The sequence below is a fragment of the Lepisma saccharinum genome, chromosome 7 (genome assembly GCF_977018435.1).
Source record: "Lepisma saccharinum chromosome 7, izLepSacc3.1, whole genome shotgun sequence".
Taxonomy (NCBI): Eukaryota; Metazoa; Arthropoda; class Insecta; order Zygentoma; family Lepismatidae; genus Lepisma; species Lepisma saccharinum.
The window spans coordinates 18485013-18504135 of NC_139235.1; the positions used below are offsets into that span (position 1 = coordinate 18485013).

Consider the following 19123-nt stretch of genomic DNA (forward strand, 5'->3'; position numbering starts at 1 on the left):
ACTGTAGCAATACGCTTTATGGAACAAGCTCGGGAAACAATGCCCAGCACGCAAGCTGAAGGCGAGGCTCCGCCAGAGGGAAGATCATTCGAACGGCGTCGTTTGCCAGCTTACCAGTGTTGCCACCCTACGAAGGCGGAAAGTTACAACCAGCCAAGATTTCCATTTCTTGGACGTCAAATTTAATTTTCGTAACCACTTTATTCACTTCTGATTTTCTGTTTTTAGTTATCGCCTACTGTGATTCACTGGCTTGCACATGATTTTCAACGTAAAGGTGTTTTTTTTTTTTTTTTTTTTTTTTTTTAGTAATCGGGTCTAACGGAGGCATAACTATAACTAACTCCTTTGGTGGCCTTGTAATCAAGGGGTCCCGGGTTCGATCCCGGCGGAGGCACATAGTACACTCCTGTTCACATAAATGGCACATTTTATAGGGTTGAATAGTATAAGTATGTACCGCTTTATGTGAACAAGAGTGTGTTGGTTCGCACCTCATTCTTTATTGAATGTAAAGTCCCGATTAGCCTATCTGAGCATAAAGTGAACTTAAAAGAAACAATCACTATCCTCCTGGACAAGTTAGAGTCAATGACAGAAGTTTGCGCATTTATTCCAAATATTAAATTACAAATTGACTCCCGTATACGACAATATGTCTGCTCCTATTTTGAAACAAACAGCATTAGACACACACACACACCGGAACCCTACGTTTGTTTTATTATTTGCTTGGTGTCCGAGCGCGTTATGGGATCGGCTTTCGATATCGGCACCGAAGTTCCCTAGTTCGAGTCCCGACCTGTGCAAAGGTGATCTTTCTGAGCTTCCCTTCATCAATTGCATCTACTTACCATTCATCCTCACCGACGCGATTAGCCAAAAGTAGAAGAAAAGTGACGTTAAATAACAGAAATAAGCGAGCAGTGGTGTGCTCAGGATTGTAAGGGGCAAATGCCTTTCTACCCCCCAAACTTAAAAGACTATCAGTTATCGGGGAATTCCAGCGTTACGTTTGTGACATTTCACACACAAAATGTAAAGTTGTAGTCATAAGATTGTATTAAAATATTCACAATGAAATTATTTCATAGAATTATGAAGTTACTTTCTGGTGTCTCCTAACAATTTTTTTTTATTAAAAAAATCCTCAAGTATGATATACAGTCTGAATGCATGGAATGCATTATCAAAAATGTGTTACGTGTGTGACGGTTTAAAAATGTAGTCAAGTGTGACTCATTTCTCTGTGAAGCATAGGCTACTGATGCTAATAATTTTTTGTTGGTGAAATATACAAATTATATGCATTCACAAACATTTAAACCTTAATCCAATTTTAAAAAATAATAATAATTTTCAGATTTATTCATATTGTTATTTATACAGAGTAGATGTAGAACCACTTTTCGTGGAATGCCCTTATTATATGTTTACGTAATAAAATATTTTTACTTCTTCCACTTTTGGCTAATCGCGAAGACGAGGATGATTGGTGATAAGATTAAATGAATGGGACAGTCAAAAACACGCATGGGCAACACTTACCCGTTCCTCAGATGATTATACTGGCTGTGAGTCTAGATCTTCGTTAGTCTGCAAAATGAAGTTCAGGGTGTACTACGGTCTACGTGAAAGAGAGGGGTGACTTCTCAAGGTCGATATACCCAAGACGTTCTATTTTAGGAATGCTGGGCCAAATGGGAAGGGGGTGACGCACCATCAACTCCCGAGACGCCATTGTATGCAAGCGCGATGAGCGCAGCAAGCGATACCTACTATTTCTGCCTTGTCGCAGCTGTTTTCTTGTAGGGTAAGCAACACTACTTCAGAACAGAAGCGCATGCGCAATGTAGGAATTATTCGAACGATCAATGTTGTAACGATAATGTATGAGAAAAGTGGTATAGATGTGCCGAGTGAATCATTCGATTGTTTCGATTATCTTGGATAATATTCTGTTTTTTTGGAGTGAAAGGCGGTAATATTGAATGCATCTAATAGTCTGAAGCCTCAGAAACCTGCAGTGTAGTTGCTACTTGTGGTAATTGGTCACCGGGAAAACAATAGCAAGACAAAAATGAGTCAGCAGTCAAACAGAAACAGACGTTCGTTGGTCTGGGAACACTTCTTAAAAGTGCCTGGTGGGGCCGAGGACGGTCAAACAACTATTGTGTGCCAAGTGTGCAGCAAAGTGTTCAGATATTTCGGAAACACAACAAACATGCATGAACACATGAAAAGAAAACACCCGTCACAATATGCAGAGTCCTTGCAGGCCAAAGCCAACGAATTGGTAAGTACGGTTGTGTGTTTCAAATTGCAAGTGTCTTAAATATATGTATATATATTTGATTGTAAACAGCCACACTGATGAATAATGACATATTATATTATCAGTGCAATCCATGTTTTATCTGATACGGGGCCTCCCAGATGGCGACGTGGTAGCGTCGTTGCCTTGTAATCAAGGGGTCCCGGGTTCGGATCCCAGTTTAAACTGTAGCTCCAGTCCCAATTAGCCTTTCTGTGCATAAAGTGGACTTAAAACATCAAATCAATCCAATTATCTGATAAGGAATCGTTCTTACAAAACCACCTACAGGATTTTTTCTAAGGGCGGGGGAGGGGGGGGAGAGGGCAGCAGTGCTTAAAGTGGGAGAAACGTGGGCTGATACGATTGAATACCCCCTTACCTAAAATTCTGACTTTAAAAAGTTAAAACAAGGGGTGTAAAAAGCCCCTTGGGAAAAAGTAAAAGTGTAAGTTTGTAAAGGGACTTGCATAAGCCAAATACAAACAACAATTTAAAAGGTCAGAATATACTGAAAGCTTCCTCACAGACAGTGTAAGAGACGCAAAAATCTAAAAAATGTGATAAAACACTGTTGTCATCGCCCAACAGGGATGGAAGATTTTCTCATAAAGCATCCCGTCTTTCAAGCCACCCCTCGTCCATGTTTTCAGGCTACAATTTCAAAATTTGAATTATATAAAGCATTTCCAGATATCTCCAGGGGACGGCAAGTGCCCCCCTTACTCCCTCTGAGGACGCCCTTGTTTTTTTTTACATTTGCAACAATTACGTAGTAGTAGTAGTCGTTCATTAGGAAAGGGGGCGGGGGCTTCTTTTTTAAAATAAAATGAATGTGTCCGATGAATGGATGAAATGCAGATATAGCCCTGACCAGTGACAGTGCAAAATAAATTAGTGACAACGGGGAGGGGGCTAATATAGTATAATGTAGTTTTTTTGTTTATTGTGGGAGTGGACTGTGGGGCTATCGGGTGTATGCCACTGCATTATTTTTGTAATGTATGATACATTTGTAGTATCTTCACGTTTTCGGTTATGAAATTAAAACAATATGAATTAAAGCGAATAGTGGGAGGGAGGACCAAGGCGCTCTATGCCACCCCAAAATTCGTCAGAAAGGCAAATATGTAATTGGGCGATATATCTCACAAGAGCATAGTAACGTATTGTCTTGTGATCAAGGGTTCCGGGTTCGATTCCTGTTGGGGCAGCAATTCTTTGATTCGGATCCCACTTTTGAATGTACCCCTTCAGCCTATCTGTGCATAAAATAGACTTGTACAAACTTGAAATATTATGTTCTTATTTCTATTGTTGTAGCTGCACAAAATAAAACTGTTGCTTAGCCACCAGAATAAAAAAGTGTGTAGGCAAAAGGGGAGCAGTCTAATTTAATATACCACTAAATACCACATTAAAATGCATACAGGGGCTAAAAGAGCATTTATTTACCCGCTTTTCTGGTTGAATAATGGGGAATTGAGATGAATGGTGGACTGTAGGGGGCCCCGTCTTTTGGCGTTTTCATATTTAAAGATAGTCTCATTCCGTTACTATGTTTTTGTAGTACCAGTCATGTGCAAAACAATTTTGTATTTTTTAAAAATTTTGCGTGAGCCTCTTTGTGTTAATCGCGACGATGAAAACAGCTGATGATTGAATGACATATGCAAGCAAAACAGAATTAAATACCTGTCAGACCCAACCCAGGCTATTCCGTGGCGAGATAGTGGATTCTGCCGGTCAACAAATTTGAACACAGGTGGTAATATTTTTTTTTAATGGAGGATATATTTTCACGTATCGTCTTAAAATAAAAGGTGTCCCGATAATCATCCGCTTTGTTGATAAATATATTTTAATAATTATAGTCATAACTTATCTCTGTTCAAATGAAATAGAAATTAGGTCGTAATATTTTAAATACTCGTTCTTGCAAGAACGCCGAAAGGAAGTTACTTTTTTACGCGCGCGCATACACAAACACACAGAGAACGAGTGAGAGAGAAAAACAAATATAACTTGATCAAGGCGCTGCCGTGGGAATGGCTTAATTTAGTCCCGAAATGGTATTTCTCACCAGAAAAGGGTGAAAATGGCCTATGAAGGAACATGCAACGAAACCGATAGTACGAAAATTGTATTCTCGTTACGCATTTGTTTTCTACATAAACAACATTTCTTAACATTGCCCAAGTTTAAAAATCTAATTATTTTATCATTCACAAATTCATTTTTATGCATTCCGTACTCAAAATGTAAAACAAACATTTAATAATAATATTTATTTTAAAAAATACGTGCGAAGCTTCCACATTAACATCAAGGTCAAAACCATTCGCGGTGAAACCATACCCTCTCTACCAACACATCCAACAGGTTATTTCAACTAAACATCAAACTTACCATGCTTGTGCAAGTAACTAACGGCGCTGGCCAAGCTGTGAATAATGTGTTTCGCTTCATTTTCGGTAAACACTTTCCTTTCTTTGAATACTTCTGCGAGAACGCCATCGCACAGTTCGAAAACGAGGAATCTTTTCTGCAACAGAAGAGAGAGATGCCTGGTTAGAGGCTAGTCAGAACATGAGGAAGGCAAGCGTTATGTTAACTCAAGATGACCCTGTTCGAGGGTAGCGTGGCTTCCTATCCCATTGTGCCATATCATGCGACAGCTGTGTTTGAACTACAGGAAAAGATATCCTTGTGCAACATGTCAGGATGGCCGAGCGGTCCAAGGCGCTGCGTTCAGGTCGCAGTCCGGTCTTCCGGGCGTGGGTTCGAATCCCACTCCTGACAACCTTTTTTTCGTAATGAGACTTCAACATTTTGCTCATAATGACTGCTTGCTAAATTTCATAAATTACTCCGTTTTCTTCGAAGAACATACAATGAAGGGAACTAAAGATGGATTGATTTCATTTGTGTCTATAACTAATAACAATGGGGGTGAGAATGGACGTCCGGAAGCGAGCTACGGCCAACCCTGCAGAATGAAAGTCAACCAAAAATTATATATTTCACACATTTAATTTCATTTCAGCCACAAAAATATGTTAATTATTGTATGAACATGATAAATTCAAATTGAAGCAATGTTTTTTGAGGGGACAACACTATTATGGGGGAAAATGTGCCTTGTTTGACCCGCTGTAAAAATACCTTGCTTGCCCCTCCCTGGAAAAAAATCCTGCGAACGACCATGGGGGTGAGTGCGCTCTCCCCCCCCCCAGACATTTTAATCCAAAATAGAGAAAATTTTCACGATATTTCTAAAATTCTCGTCTTTTACATAAATATTTTTAATTAATTTAGTTGAAAGAATCTGCGTGGGTGGCAGGGTTGCCAGGTATCCCGTTTTAGGCGAGATTCTCCAGATTTTTCTTATAAGTATATATCCCGAGTTCTTGCCGCATTGGCTGTGCCGATGAGAGTTTTATTTAATTGCAAAATGGAGTGCGTTTACTTTTAGCTGTAGAAGGATGCGGGGTACATGGACAACCTTGACAAACCTTCTGAATTTGAAGGGGAAGGGGGTGAGAGCTTTCGAATCCACGACTTTTGCGACACCGTCGTATGCGACACTAGCATTTCTGCCGTCACATGCGACACTGTATGGAAAATATATTCCATGACAGTTGCGACACCGTCATCTGCGACACAAAGTGTAAATATCTTCCCGTCACACTTTATCCAGGCTTAGGACTGGCAGCATCATGGAAGCTTGTGTGTTTTTTAAAACCTTTATTAGTTTTCCTTTACACTGGCATCATGGAAGCTGGGTGTTTAAAAGCTGGATGTATTTATCCTTTGTCAATGACGGATTGTTTAGATCCCTTGTCAGTATAGGAGCAGACTGCAATCCCTTGTCAATGTAGAAATGTAGAATGCGTCGTTTCTCTTGTAGTGAACCAACGTCTTACTATTTTCATTCTAATTTCTGAACGTACGCCATTCTCCTCAAAAAGCGCTTAAGATCTCTATGCATTTCATAGTCGGCAAACGCTCTTTGTATTCTCTTATCTAATGTAATGTACTGACGTCGTCTACGTTTCCCTTTAAGATTCAAGGCCTTCCTCTCACATAAGTAGTCGTTGTACACAGCTTCTAATCTTAAAGTCTTCACTAATTGGTACACGTTAGGACCTGACTTTTCCGTCAATACATTAACTGTATGGTTCCATCCCTCGACTGCATTGTTAGTCCATTGTTGCCACATGAAGGGAAATTTCCCTTTTGCAGGGAAATTCGGAGCGAAATTTTAGCCAAAAGGGAAAAGGGAATTTCGATGAAAAATATCACAATTTTAGGGAAATTTTAAGACTTCTGACTTTACATTATTCCAGTTTATGTCAAGTTCCAGTTTCATATTCACATTTTTATTATTTTTGCTCCCTTGAATATAAGCCTGTATATATTTATATTTCTCTTAAGTTATTGTACGTCGCTTTCCTGCATCTTCGGATAATTGTAACGATTAGAATTAACGATGTAATGGAATCCTGACCATGATTTAAACCTGGGACATCTGACCAGAAAGCGATGAAGCTTACATGTATGTGAAAAATTTGTGTAACATTTTTTATTCATACGAACATGGACCAACGGAAATTTTACTACTACCACCACTGCTAACAATTATTATTATTATATTTGTTTAGGTGAAGGGAAAACATGGCTCAAAAAGGGAAATTTTGCCCCTTGGAAAGGGAAATTGTGCCCTCAGATTGTGGCAACACTGTGTTAGTCCTGTGCCGCTGTTGGGATCAGTTCCACATGGAAATGTCGAAAACAGAGTTGTTCATCCACTGTTCAACGAAATAATCCCAAAATTTTCTCAATATGTCGTGCTTTGGCGCATCTTCCATCACACACAGCCATCCATCATCGACGTCAGCCACAGGGAGGTAAGCCAGAGCTGAACACATTCTAATACACAGCCACACGTCTGGATCTGTTTTGTAATCGTTTGTCAGTCCCAACTCCTGCACCTTTCGCCACAAACATTGGTTAAGTGATAATTACAACCACTGATCTGAGCCTCGGGAAATACTTTCTTCAGAGACGCTATTGATGCTGCACGTACGCAAATGTCGCTAATTCTGGTAAACAAATTAGAAATCGTAGGAGAAAATCCAAGCAGTGTCGCTTATGACGGGAAAAAAAAAACTAGTTTTTGCCTTAGTGTCGCAAATGACGGTGTCGGAAATGTCGGAACTCCAGAGCTTTCAAGGCACATCGTAAAAATTCTCGACAAGATGTTTTTTTTTTTTCATATTTTACCACTTGAGTCAAAGAATAAATAGTTCCACAATTTTCAAAATTACAAAATTTTAATCTTTTTTAAAGTTGTGTGATTCGTGTTTGCCATGCCTTATTGCAATGCTGTTCCAGAAAGAGTTTTTAGCCTCAAGAGAAATTGTTGGCTAATTAAAATAAAACGTTTCTTACCAGCAAAGTTTTAAATTGAATTAACTGTGAATACGAACTGCGTGGTTACACTTTCGTCGATTTCTAGACGCAGAAGAAATGAAGGAACTGTTGAAAATAACGGGGAAGTACCAGTAAGGCAGGACGTGTTTCTTATTTTAATAATTAATATTTATAATTGTTTGACTTTAGGTTATGTTAATAATACAATAACGTATTGGTTAAGACGGATGGAATTTTCTTCCGACCATGGCCCCTAGGGGGGGGGGGGGTCCCTCCCCGAAGCCTATTTGTTATCCCAGTCCCGGGTGGAGGCATTACGCTATGGTTCAGACCCCACGTTAAACTGAAGGTTCAGTCCCGATTAGCCTATCCGTACATGAAGTAAACTTAAAACTACCTTTTAGGCTCTGGGGCTGATGTAGCCTCCAGTCAATAGATACACAGGTAAAGGGGCTCCGAAGGTGGTGCTGATCACACCACCTCCACGGTGTAAGATTGAAATTGCACTGGGCCTTACATTGAAATGCCGTGTGTTCCCTTATGGCACGGCGTAATGTACTTCCCGTGCGTATATATTAATTTTACTGAACTTTATGTACCCCGTAAGAGGAAATAAACACTGGGTTGTAATGCTTCGCAGAAGATAACATTTTTATCCGAGCAAGGTGGTTTGCACCATTTCTTCCACCCCCCTCACCAACTTTCTACCCTGGCACCAAGGCTGTATTTAGGAGGGGGTCCAGGGGTTCCGGACCCCCCTCCAAGAAAGACTAGCCAAGTACTAAAATTAAGTAATGAAAATATACTTGCTTAACATTTGTTGTTAAGTCGAGGGTTAACTATTTCCGCCGAACTTATTGGAAGACAAGGATTATATTGGGATCATAGGAATTTGAATGACAGTACCAAGGATTTATGCATACTACCACTTATTACAGTCCTCCTCCGTGGCCGTGCGGTCTGAGGCGCTGTTCTTTGGGTTCCTACCGCTGGACGGCATGGGTTTGAGTCCGCGTGGGTTCAGTCTGGGTTTTCGGCCTGTGTATAAGACCGGTGGCAACCCACCATCGTGAGGAAATTGGAGAGCTACGAGTGAGTAGCGTACCCCGGTCATAAAAATCTCGGCTGGGGGTTCGACGTGCTGACCCCACGTCACCCCATTACCGGTAGAAGATCTCCACACCTCTAGGTAGGATTGTGGGAAGGAGACTGTCAGTCGGGAGATAGGCCAAGGCCTTTACTGGCTTTAGAGCCACAGATTTTTATTATTATTACTAATTACAATATGCATAAACTATTAATCAGGAACCTTACTTTTCGTCAACTGGATCTAACATTCTTTTTTTTTTTGTAAAAGAATATTCAGTTCTTTATCCTATTTTACATTAATTTCCTTGTTAGCTAGATAATGAATACGTGCTATATCTTTATTCTTATACCGTCTTTTTACCTTAGCATGTAATAAAAATACATATTAATTTATGTATTTAATTAATTTAATACAATTATAATATAATTATTTTAATTTAAACAGTTATTATTATTAATAATATGAGACACTTGGTTCGGAATCCCCCGAAATATATTTCTAGATTCGTGCCTGCTTGGTATAATTTTTCACCTTCCTTCAAAAAAAATATGACAAAGTTGTATATTTACGGTTTTAATAACGAAAATCAATAGCATTTTAAGGTAAATCTTTTAAGTCATTTAGTATTACAGTTAAAGAACACGTTTATTGTAGGTATGTGAGAAATTCAAGTGCAATTATTTCCATCCCCTGCTGGGGTCTTGGCGTGTGCATTGCAGTGCACGCGATAAGAACCTGCCTGCATGAGTTTTCAAGATGATTGCATTACGAGCAGGGTTGCCAGCAGGTGTCTTTTGTCACCAGATATACGTTCACTGCGGGAGTGTTATGTGATTTCCTTGATTCTTGGCGAAACGAACACTCCTATGCAGATCAAAAACTAATGAAGCTGGGATAGGAAACGACATTGTAGTCTGCAACTTCTGCAGAACGTTATGAATGAAGGGGGAAGCGTGCAAACCGTGGAAACAGGAATTTATCCAGAATTTCGACCGCGGCGGGGAGAATTTTGATTGGGTAGAATATTCTTAAGTGGCTTCTGCTTTTGCGTTAATGATACCCGCACTCTTCACACTTTCTTTTTTTGCGTTCTTTATTGTCGTCTCTCCCAGAACTCATGCATAAGATATATATTTAACCTTTAAGAAGTATGACCACTTAACTGAATATTATAATAAATTAGGCTGGATTAAAATGAAAGAAAGACGGAGGTACAGAAAACTAGTGTTGCTATATAAGTTACTTTTTACAGGAAGTCCTTTATATCTCACAGACAGATTGCTTCCCTAAGGAAACCCAGAGTTATCATACACAAGATCCCAAAGTTCCAATCTTCTGACAATTAAAACTCACAAAACTGAATTTTTTAGTAACTCTTTTACTGTATCAGTGGTTAGGGACTGGAATGCACTTTCACATGAAATGAGAAAATCAATTTCCATAGGTATCTTCAAAAGAAGGTTAAGAGAAAGTTACATGGAGTGATTTTTTTTGTCAAGTTAGTACATTTTTAATAAATATTTGTAGTGGCCTGTTATGTATATAAACCTATGTATGAGTGTGTGTGTACATGTATATATATGTTTTATGTATTTCTTTGAATTACATATTTTTACCGCTGTTGGTTTGACATTAAATGTGTATGTGTCATCGTTATTTGGAATGTTTATATATGAATCAATTTATGAATATGTTCTATATTATGAAATTTTGTATGTGGTTCAGTGTAAGAAAAGGCATGAGCCTTAATCTCCGCCACAAATAAATAAGAGACAAATAAATAAATAAATAAACTGTTCCTTTTTTATTTCTATCTTTCTCTTCCACTATTTCTCTGTCAGTTGCTTTTTCTGTTTTAGTATCTTTCTTTGCCTGCGTTTCTATATTTCCTTCTTTCTTTCTTTTGTGTTCCTCTCATTCTTTCTTCTCCTTCTTTTCATCTTTCTCTCTCTGTTTATCTTTCTTTCACTCCCTCTTTCATCTTTGTCAATTTTCTCTCTCCTTTCCTCTTTTTATTCTATCCCTCCCTGTTAAATTTTATTCTTCCTCGTCCCCTCCCTCTCCCTTTTACTTTTCTTCTCTTCCTCTTACATTTTTACATTTATTCTCACTCTTCCTCCCCCTCTTTATTTTAATCTCCCTTTCTCTTACATTTTTTTGGAAATACTGGACCGAAAGGGGGGGTTATGACCCCCACCAACCCCCACTTGGGCACGCCACTGGCTGTACAGTACACTATTCTTGTTCATTAGGACACGATAGTTAAGTAACTAAAAGTTATGCTTTAGAGTAGGCGTTTATGTTAAGAATTACACTTTCCCTAGTTTCTAGTTCCTTCTGATTCTTTCTTTTCTAGGCCGCGGCTGATGTGGACTGCGAGAGGGAATCGGATGTAGAAGAAGGCGAATGCATCATCGAACATGTGAACGTACTGGAAGGTGCCATGATCATTGCCGAGAATGCGAATGGCGAAGAAGAAATCGTAGAGGATCTGTCAACGTTCATAAAAATTGGGAAGAGGTCCGCAGAGGAGAGCCCGGAAGACAAGCCTATGGGGAAGCGGACCTGTGTGGCCTCCACCGGTTCGAAGTTTCTGGCCAGTTCTGGAGGCCGAAGTTCAACGAGGGCCGAGGACGAGTTCGACACTTTTGGCCGAAGCGTCGCTGCTCAACTGAGAAAGTTGCCTCTGTCCATTGCATTGGAGAGTCAGGGATATATATACAATTATCTGCTGAAGAAAAGATTGAGTCAGATATAGTTTCGATCCACGTTTGACTTTCCACAGAAACTGCTGTGTAAATATCCATCCTCCTCAGGTTCAATAACAGTTTTCACACCCATTGCCTATGGTAATGGTACAGTGACATTTTTTAGATACTCATGTGACTGCCATGTTGTGCTACATCCTACATGCTGCTAGATTTGTGTACATTGTTTATTGTTGGCTGTATTCCCGTATGTTAGTGTGATATGTACAGTATTTTATATCTTCTGAGAGCATAAATGAAATAGTCTTTTAGCCAATGATCTTCTCTGAACCGCGTTTGGCCTAAGGATGGGCGTCGCTAGAAATTTTTCAAGGGGGGTCAGGCCATATAAATAATTATTGTTATCATGGTTGTGATTAATATTTAATAATAACTATTATAAACAATACGAATTAACTATTTTCCCCCAATTTATTATTATTATTATTATATTCTTGCGAAGACTTTCTGCTTGATTCACCAGAACTGTTTTTCATTATGTTTTTATATTTCATACAGTTCGTGCGCTGAAATATATAGTTATTCTATTTGGTATTAACTTTTACACACCTCGTTCAAGAAAAAGCTTTTAAAAATTCAGGAAAAATTTTAGTCGTAAACGTATGAAACTATATTTTTTAAAAATTTTGAAATTTTGAAAACTGTGAAACTATTTATTCTTTCAATCAAGTGAAGAAGTGGCAACAGCATCTGTGTAAACGCTACTTCTGTTTTCCATTCGCTCCTCTCTGAACAGCAGACGACATTTTCCTCGTTTCCCATTGGCACAGGAACCGTTGAGCGATCGTTAGCGCGGGGAAGTTAACTTGTTGGACCAAACGTGGTTCAGTAAAGCATATATTGTTTCAAAAACTCAACACTTCTGGCTGAAACTTGATCATTTTCATAGTGGCATGCCAAAGGAAGGTTCATGGGAATTATATTAGCCTACTTAGCTTTCCTTAAGATAACTGACTGTAGGAAAAAGATGGTGTCATTCTCCCTTTATACGAAATTCTTGGATAATATCCATTAACGGCGCCAGAAAGAAAGAGGGTGTGTGGGGGAGTTACATTTAGTATACACCGAAGTAGCATACAAAAATATTTATTTAGACGAAAAAGAACATTTATCTGCTGAGTTTGTCTCGTTTTCTTGCGAGAGGGGCTGTTCGACTGATTCGCTCGCTCTGTCGTCGTCGCTAACAAGGGGGGAAAAAATGCCACTTTGAATAAGAAATAAAGCTTACATTTACTAATTTTCACCGTTTGGCCCTTTTATAACACTATGAGCTAGAGACCTGAAAACGTGACGAATTTTTGAAAGTCAACCTTTCTGATTCTGTATTTAGAATAAGATTAAAATTTTCCCGAAATCTGTCTTTCATATGCATTGGCATTTTTTTAAATCGTTTAAACAAATATGGTTGTAATGACAAATTTCATGGTTTCCCACTTATTCTCAAAGTTCACCTAAGTCTATTTGAATTCCTTAGCACTGATGTAAATTTCGAATCGTGAGTTTAACCCTATGCAGTTATAGGCAAATTGGCTATCACCATTTTCATTCCGTATGTTTACCACAATCTGATTAATGGTCATGAAATGATTTTTTAAAAAAAAGAACGTCAATAAACAGAGGACATATGCTTCGCATCAACAGGATTCTATTCCTTAAAACAATACAGAATGTAGAATAAAAAAAGACAGAATGAAAAGAGCCGTGGACAGTTTTGCCTGCTACGTATTTATCTTTGCCGCTGACTGTACAACCAAATCTCCCATCGATTCGCACGACGCCTTGGTCTGCCATCTGTTGCGAACAGAGTGAACTACTTGAACGCGCAGCTGTGTATTCTATGGTCGCTAAGAAGACTGGATCGATGAATATCGAGATTGATGTGTGGAGGAAATGGATTGTGAAATATGCTATTGAACACACCCGTGAAAAAATATATAATAGCCTCTGTATTTATGTAGTAACTTTATTCAAACTACGGCGTGGTTGAGCCATAATGGTGTTTCAAAGAATGTTAAAGCTACATTTGGCAATTTTCATTCTTCAACTGACCTTTATTCCCAAATTTATCAATATTCTTATATTTTTCCAACCGAAATTTGTTTGCCACAAAAAAGCATGGTGAAGAAAATGAGTTGCATGATATCAGTGATGTATACACAAAATTTTCACGATACGCAATGGGATAATATAAAACCTCTGGGACCATAGGCGTAACTTGGCGGGGGCAAGGGAGGGCACTCACCTCTCAAAAAAAATCAATTGATTAACATTTTCAAGTCAAATGTGTTTTTATTAATCCTAGGATCTGAGGAGCAAAGTAATAAGTTTTTTTTTTTTTTTAATGATTTCATAAATGTAACAGATGTTTAGCAAAATGTGCTGGGCACTATTTTCATGAGAAGGAAAATTTTTAGATTCGCCCCCCGATTAAACCCCAAGGTCCATTCTGCCCCTCAAAGTTAGGCCCCATGTCTGGGACATGACTAACTGTAAATTCACCTTAAATTGAAAAGGAATTTAGAAAGTTTTTTTTATCCTTGCTGATATATTTTCTTAAGTTAACGTCACTTTTCTTTTTAGGCTAATCGCGACGTCGATGATTAGCTGAAACTGATGAATCCACACAAACGCACAGGCCAGGGTTCGAACCATGGACTTTCGGTAGGTTCAAGCCCTGATCTGTGTTCGAGTGTTCGTTTCTGAGTCTCCCTTCATCCAATAATAATTTATTCAGCCTAAAGAAGGCAGAAAAGTGACGTAAAAATAAGGAGAATGGACTTACCTTAGGACTGTCTATGACTTTGTCAAGATAAATGATATGCGGATGCTCAACAAGCTTCAGAATCTTCACTTCCCTTTCTAAAAGCATATACCGCAGGCTGCCTGCCTAGGGAGAAGAAGAAATAACAGTATATGCAGGAAATGAAGCCTCGTAGATATAATAACAATTTCATATAGCAACAATGAGAAGTAAAAATGAAGTAGATTATTTATGTAGTAGAAATAATTTAATGAAATTACATGCATGTAACATTCGTCAGACTTTCAGTTTTGGGGGAGGCGAGACCACCATCAAGACCCCCTCCCCCACATATATACGTACAATTATAATTTTATTGCACAATAAGTATTCTTGACATCGCTTTATCTGTTTAAAACCTGTTTTTTGTTCTTGTTTAAAACGTAAAAAACCTTTATCATTGATGTCCAATTGTTCTTATTGTTAATGAGGGTTGATTAATTTCGTAAAAAAAAATTGCCAAGCCTGGTTGAAAGCCCCACATTGTTGTTGCCAGTCCAATGTTGCCACTCTACCGTTTTCTTACGAACGGTTTGATCATACGTTTGATTGAATTTCATTGCTTGGAACTGTAGCGTTCATTGAACGTTTGTGGCTGATCCTTCTGATTTTATGAAAATATGAGTATAAAATATACAGAACAGACTTCCATTAGAGTAAGATGTCTAGACATATGTTGACAGGCACGTAGCCAGAGGGGGGCTAAGGGGACTAAAGCCCCCCGAAATCCTACAAATTTCCAATTTAAATTGTATAAAGTGCTAATTAATTGTACCTCCTTAGCATAATTTAATATCTTGTATAATAATTTGCAATGCACTGAGAAATTCATCTTCAGGGCTTTTACCAACCCCCACTATTTCGCCATTAAATGGTGGCTGCTGATAAAGGATGTGCCCCTCCCGAAATGAAGTCCTGGCTACGAGCCTGTGTTGATGAGTATGATTCATAAAAAATACGAGGCAAATTGTCCATCACTATGTTCATTTACATTCCTGTACTTAATGCAAGGTTCAGGAAATGAACAAAACACCACCATAAAGGTGCGAACAACCTTGGTAAAGAGCAAGAGGTACTAATTTACACACTTGAATGGCAATACACAACTCTTGAGTTTTAAACCCCTACAGATTGGATCAGCATGGTTAATGAAAAGATATACCTGTCTCTGTACTGCAACTAAAGATCTGCCGTGAGAGGTTATGCTTGTGACTGTACGCTCTCCCTAGAATCGTCCTTCCCCCCTCCCTCCCTCTCTCTCTCTCTCTCTCTCTCTCTCTATCGTAACTTGCTCCTCAAAGACTGAATTAGAACTGATCCCGATCTCCCTGCCTCCCAGACATTTGTTCAAATTCAATTTACTAAACAAATGCCTCTTCCTGGATTTCGCCTGTTTACATGTTTATGCTGATGATGACCAGGAAGAGCTTAAGTGCTGTCTGACACTGCATTCCTCTGATGTTACTGAATATTTCCTTATTTGAAAAAGATGGTTGAATGACTGGGAGTTGGAGTTCGTTGTACATAATAATTAAAAGATACTACGGAACGTTGCGATATTATGAATCATACTGTACCCATACAGTATTCATGATTTGTTTTCCATTTTAACAGAATAGGACAATTTGACAAAATTACACGTGGCCTATATAAAAATAATTTTTAATTAAACTAGAGTTGCTATGAGAAGAGGGGGAGAACGAGGGACGTAAATTGGAGTAACCGATTCAAAAATTAAACATTGGTATTGTTGCCAGACGGAATTCTTTATGAGCAGTTGTTTAGAATTAAATAATGTACAGTCACCGACAATAAAAAGGACACACATATATCCTGAAATGCTCGCTTTCCTGCAAGCCGTTATGTGTGCTGCTCAATTACTGCGATAATGAATTTTAATAAGGAATTTTCAATGGCAGCTTCTATCACCGCTTTAGAATTAGGCAACACGCATAACGCATTGTCCCATTTTTGAATGCCTTCTCAAAATGCCACTCCTTACAACTCTTACCAATAAAATTGAACATGTTGGTTGGCAACATCCCAGGCAGAACAGTGGCTTGATTTTTTATTTAGTTTAGTTTACTTCGCAGGGTTGCCAGATGTCCCGTATATACGGGGTTGTCCCCGTATCCCGGAAAATGCCCACTTGTCCCGTATTTAGCTAAAGAAATAACGAATTCAAATTTTATTCTATCGTATGTTAAATAAAACCATGTTTATACATTTTAAAATGAAGAATAAAACTCCAATATAAGGAAACTAAACAAAATAATGTTCACAAGGAATCAATTTGTTTTCATGATGTAGAGGTTGTGTTAAAATAATAGATTCCTTCATGTACATACAATTTACTTAGCGCTAGTTACACTGTAATATTGGAACACGATAGTGTTCTAGTGTTAACAATAGCTTAAACAGCAATTGATTTTGCAATGTTTAAAAATGTTATAAAATATAACTAATCTGTATCTCCAGTTTTCGTATTTTAGAAATCTGGCAACCCTACTTTTATGCCACTGTTGGCTATTTGCGAAGATGGGGATGAGTGATGATATGATGAAATTGATGAATGGACACTCACAAACACCCATGCCCAGGCCGGGATTCGAACCCGGGACCCCTGGAACGGTGGCTTGAACTTGAGGCGTAGTGACATAACAGAGAATAGAAGAGAAGCCACATTGCTTGTCCTGTGCCATGTATCTCGGTAGAAAATAGTATCAGTGTTGCAAACTGGGCTATTTTATCCCTCCACTTCAACAACGACAATATCTTTCCGCCAGCGAAATATAATCAAATCACATAACAATTTTGTCTGCCATTTTAAGTTTCTAACAGTAAATAAATAAGTTTCAGGGCAGCAAAGCGAAAGTTGAAATCTGCTTACCTTGTTTTTGGGGACTATTTTAATCGCCCTCAACACACCAGTTATCTTATCGCGAGCCTGGAGCACGACTCCAAAGCTTCCTCTTCCTATAACCTTTCCTAGTTCATAATATTCGTCGATCTCCTTCGACATTGACATTTTTATGTGTGGAACTTCTCGTTCTTGAAGATTTAGCCTCATGAATAATTCCTGTAACGATTCACGTTCATAGCAAAAATCAACAGTTGTCTACAAGTATCTCTATTTGCTTTTACTTACCCTACATTGTTTTTCCTGTCTAGAGTGCGCGTCAAATCTCCTGTATATGGCGATAGCCAATAGCAGCGCATTGCAGCGGTGCCATGTCGAAATCTCACACGGAAAAGAGACAGCGTGGTTGAGCGAAATGCCTTGTCACGGAACAAGGCAACGCCGCACGTCTGTGATTCGCTGGTGCTGTTCAGGCGTTCAAGGCCATGTGCAGGAGATTAGACGCGCACTCTAGGTGAATCGCGGTGATGAAGATGGTTTGTGAATTATTGAGAGAACAAACCTATCCGTGCCTATTCGGGATGCGAACATGTGGTTCCTGACTTTGTAAGCCGATATGCTAACAAGTACGTTCACCACACAAACGGTCAGTGGTGCCAACTTATACGAGCCTGTGGGGCTCGAGCCCTCCCAATAATTTGCCAGTTATTTTTTCGTATTATAGAAATATAGTCCCCGCGCTTAATAAAATGTTTCATATATTTATACACCTAAAGAATTCTCAGAATTATAATGTAAAAATCTTCAAGATACTGTGCACACTCTATCCCCATGTCATTTAAATTGCAAATTAAAAGCAAATTATTGATAGATCAAATATATGGTGTTGGTAAACTGGAGCTGGTTAGGTGATTTGAGACTTTTATTTGGGGATTTATCGCCGCCAAAATATCACTAAAAGTTATAATCTCGTTTCACGTTTTATGTTATATCTACAAGAAATCATTCACAACAACCAATTCGAATGTTCATGCTACCATTTTAGCTATTATACAACGATTCATCCTACAAAACTTCTGTCATAACGGTGCAACATTTTAAGAAAATATAGCTATAATTGCATTCCCTCTCTAACTCGTTATGTTTAAATTTCATCGGTACAAGGCCCAATTACATTTTCAATAATGATATATGCAATAACAAATCTAAAGCAAATATCTCTATGTATGTTACCTTACCTCCGTAATATCAGTATCTACACCTGACGATGAACTCATAGCATAGACATTTCGTGCAAATTACATTTCAGATTCACACGTTTAAGCCATTATTGATACACTCCGGAGGTCCTCAAGATCAATTACGTGGAAAAGTTATTTAAACTTTTCGAAAAAAAATACGTATATACCAAGTAATTGGTCTTAAGTGTTCGTATCAATATTTACAACATAAACCATAAGCAATACAATGCGAAATTGACATCTGTAATTACACTACATACTATTTCGCCATGCCAGATTTCCATATTTACATGCCTATTTTCTGATTTTGGCCACCAATTCGAACACAAGGTGGGAATTATAAGTTGGGCTTGTCTGGTATTCGAGAATTTTCGCGTGACGTTACTGACGTAATTTGGAGACACACACACATTTGCACAACATGGCAATTCTAGAGAGTATTTTTCCAGTTAAAGATTCCAAAGATACTTAAAGAGCAAGTTCACTTGTATGTAGGGAATTAATTGCGTAAAACTGTTAAAATTATAATACTTTTATTATTTTTCAGGTACCTCCCCACACTTTATTTTCCTATAGTTATATCCTGTCCCAACTCTCTGGAGCAAGACCGCGCA

At 38.5% G+C, this 19123-nt stretch overlaps 2 protein-coding genes and 1 non-coding gene across 3 annotated transcripts in view; 2 read left to right on the plus strand and 1 right to left on the minus strand.

Moving 5' to 3' along the window:
• LOC145990151 (serine/threonine-protein kinase 33-like) overlaps window positions 1-18794 on the minus strand; it is a 46477-nt gene extending 27683 nt beyond the window's left edge. The window contains exons 1-4 of the mRNA XM_083125818.1: window positions 18507-18794; window positions 17299-17487; window positions 14391-14495; window positions 4724-4859 (exon numbers count right to left, since the gene is read on the minus strand). Coding sequence (XP_082981944.1) covers window positions 4724-4859; window positions 14391-14495; window positions 17299-17487; window positions 18507-18545 — 469 coding nt within the window. The 5' untranslated portion in view covers window positions 18546-18794. The remainder of the gene's footprint in view (window positions 1-4723; window positions 4860-14390; window positions 14496-17298; window positions 17488-18506) is intronic.
• LOC145990152 (uncharacterized) lies at window positions 1910-11920 on the plus strand. The gene is made up of 2 exons (XM_083125819.1): window positions 1910-2296; window positions 11197-11920. The coding sequence occupies exons 1-2, from the start codon at window positions 2081-2083 to the stop codon at window positions 11596-11598; spliced, it is 618 nt and encodes a 205-aa protein (XP_082981945.1). The 5' UTR covers window positions 1910-2080; the 3' UTR covers window positions 11599-11920.
• Window positions 5033-5116, plus strand: TRNAL-CAG (transfer RNA leucine (anticodon CAG)). The gene has a single exon. It is a non-coding gene; the product is annotated as a tRNA-Leu (tRNA).
• Window positions 18795-19123: the final 329 nt, after the last annotated feature.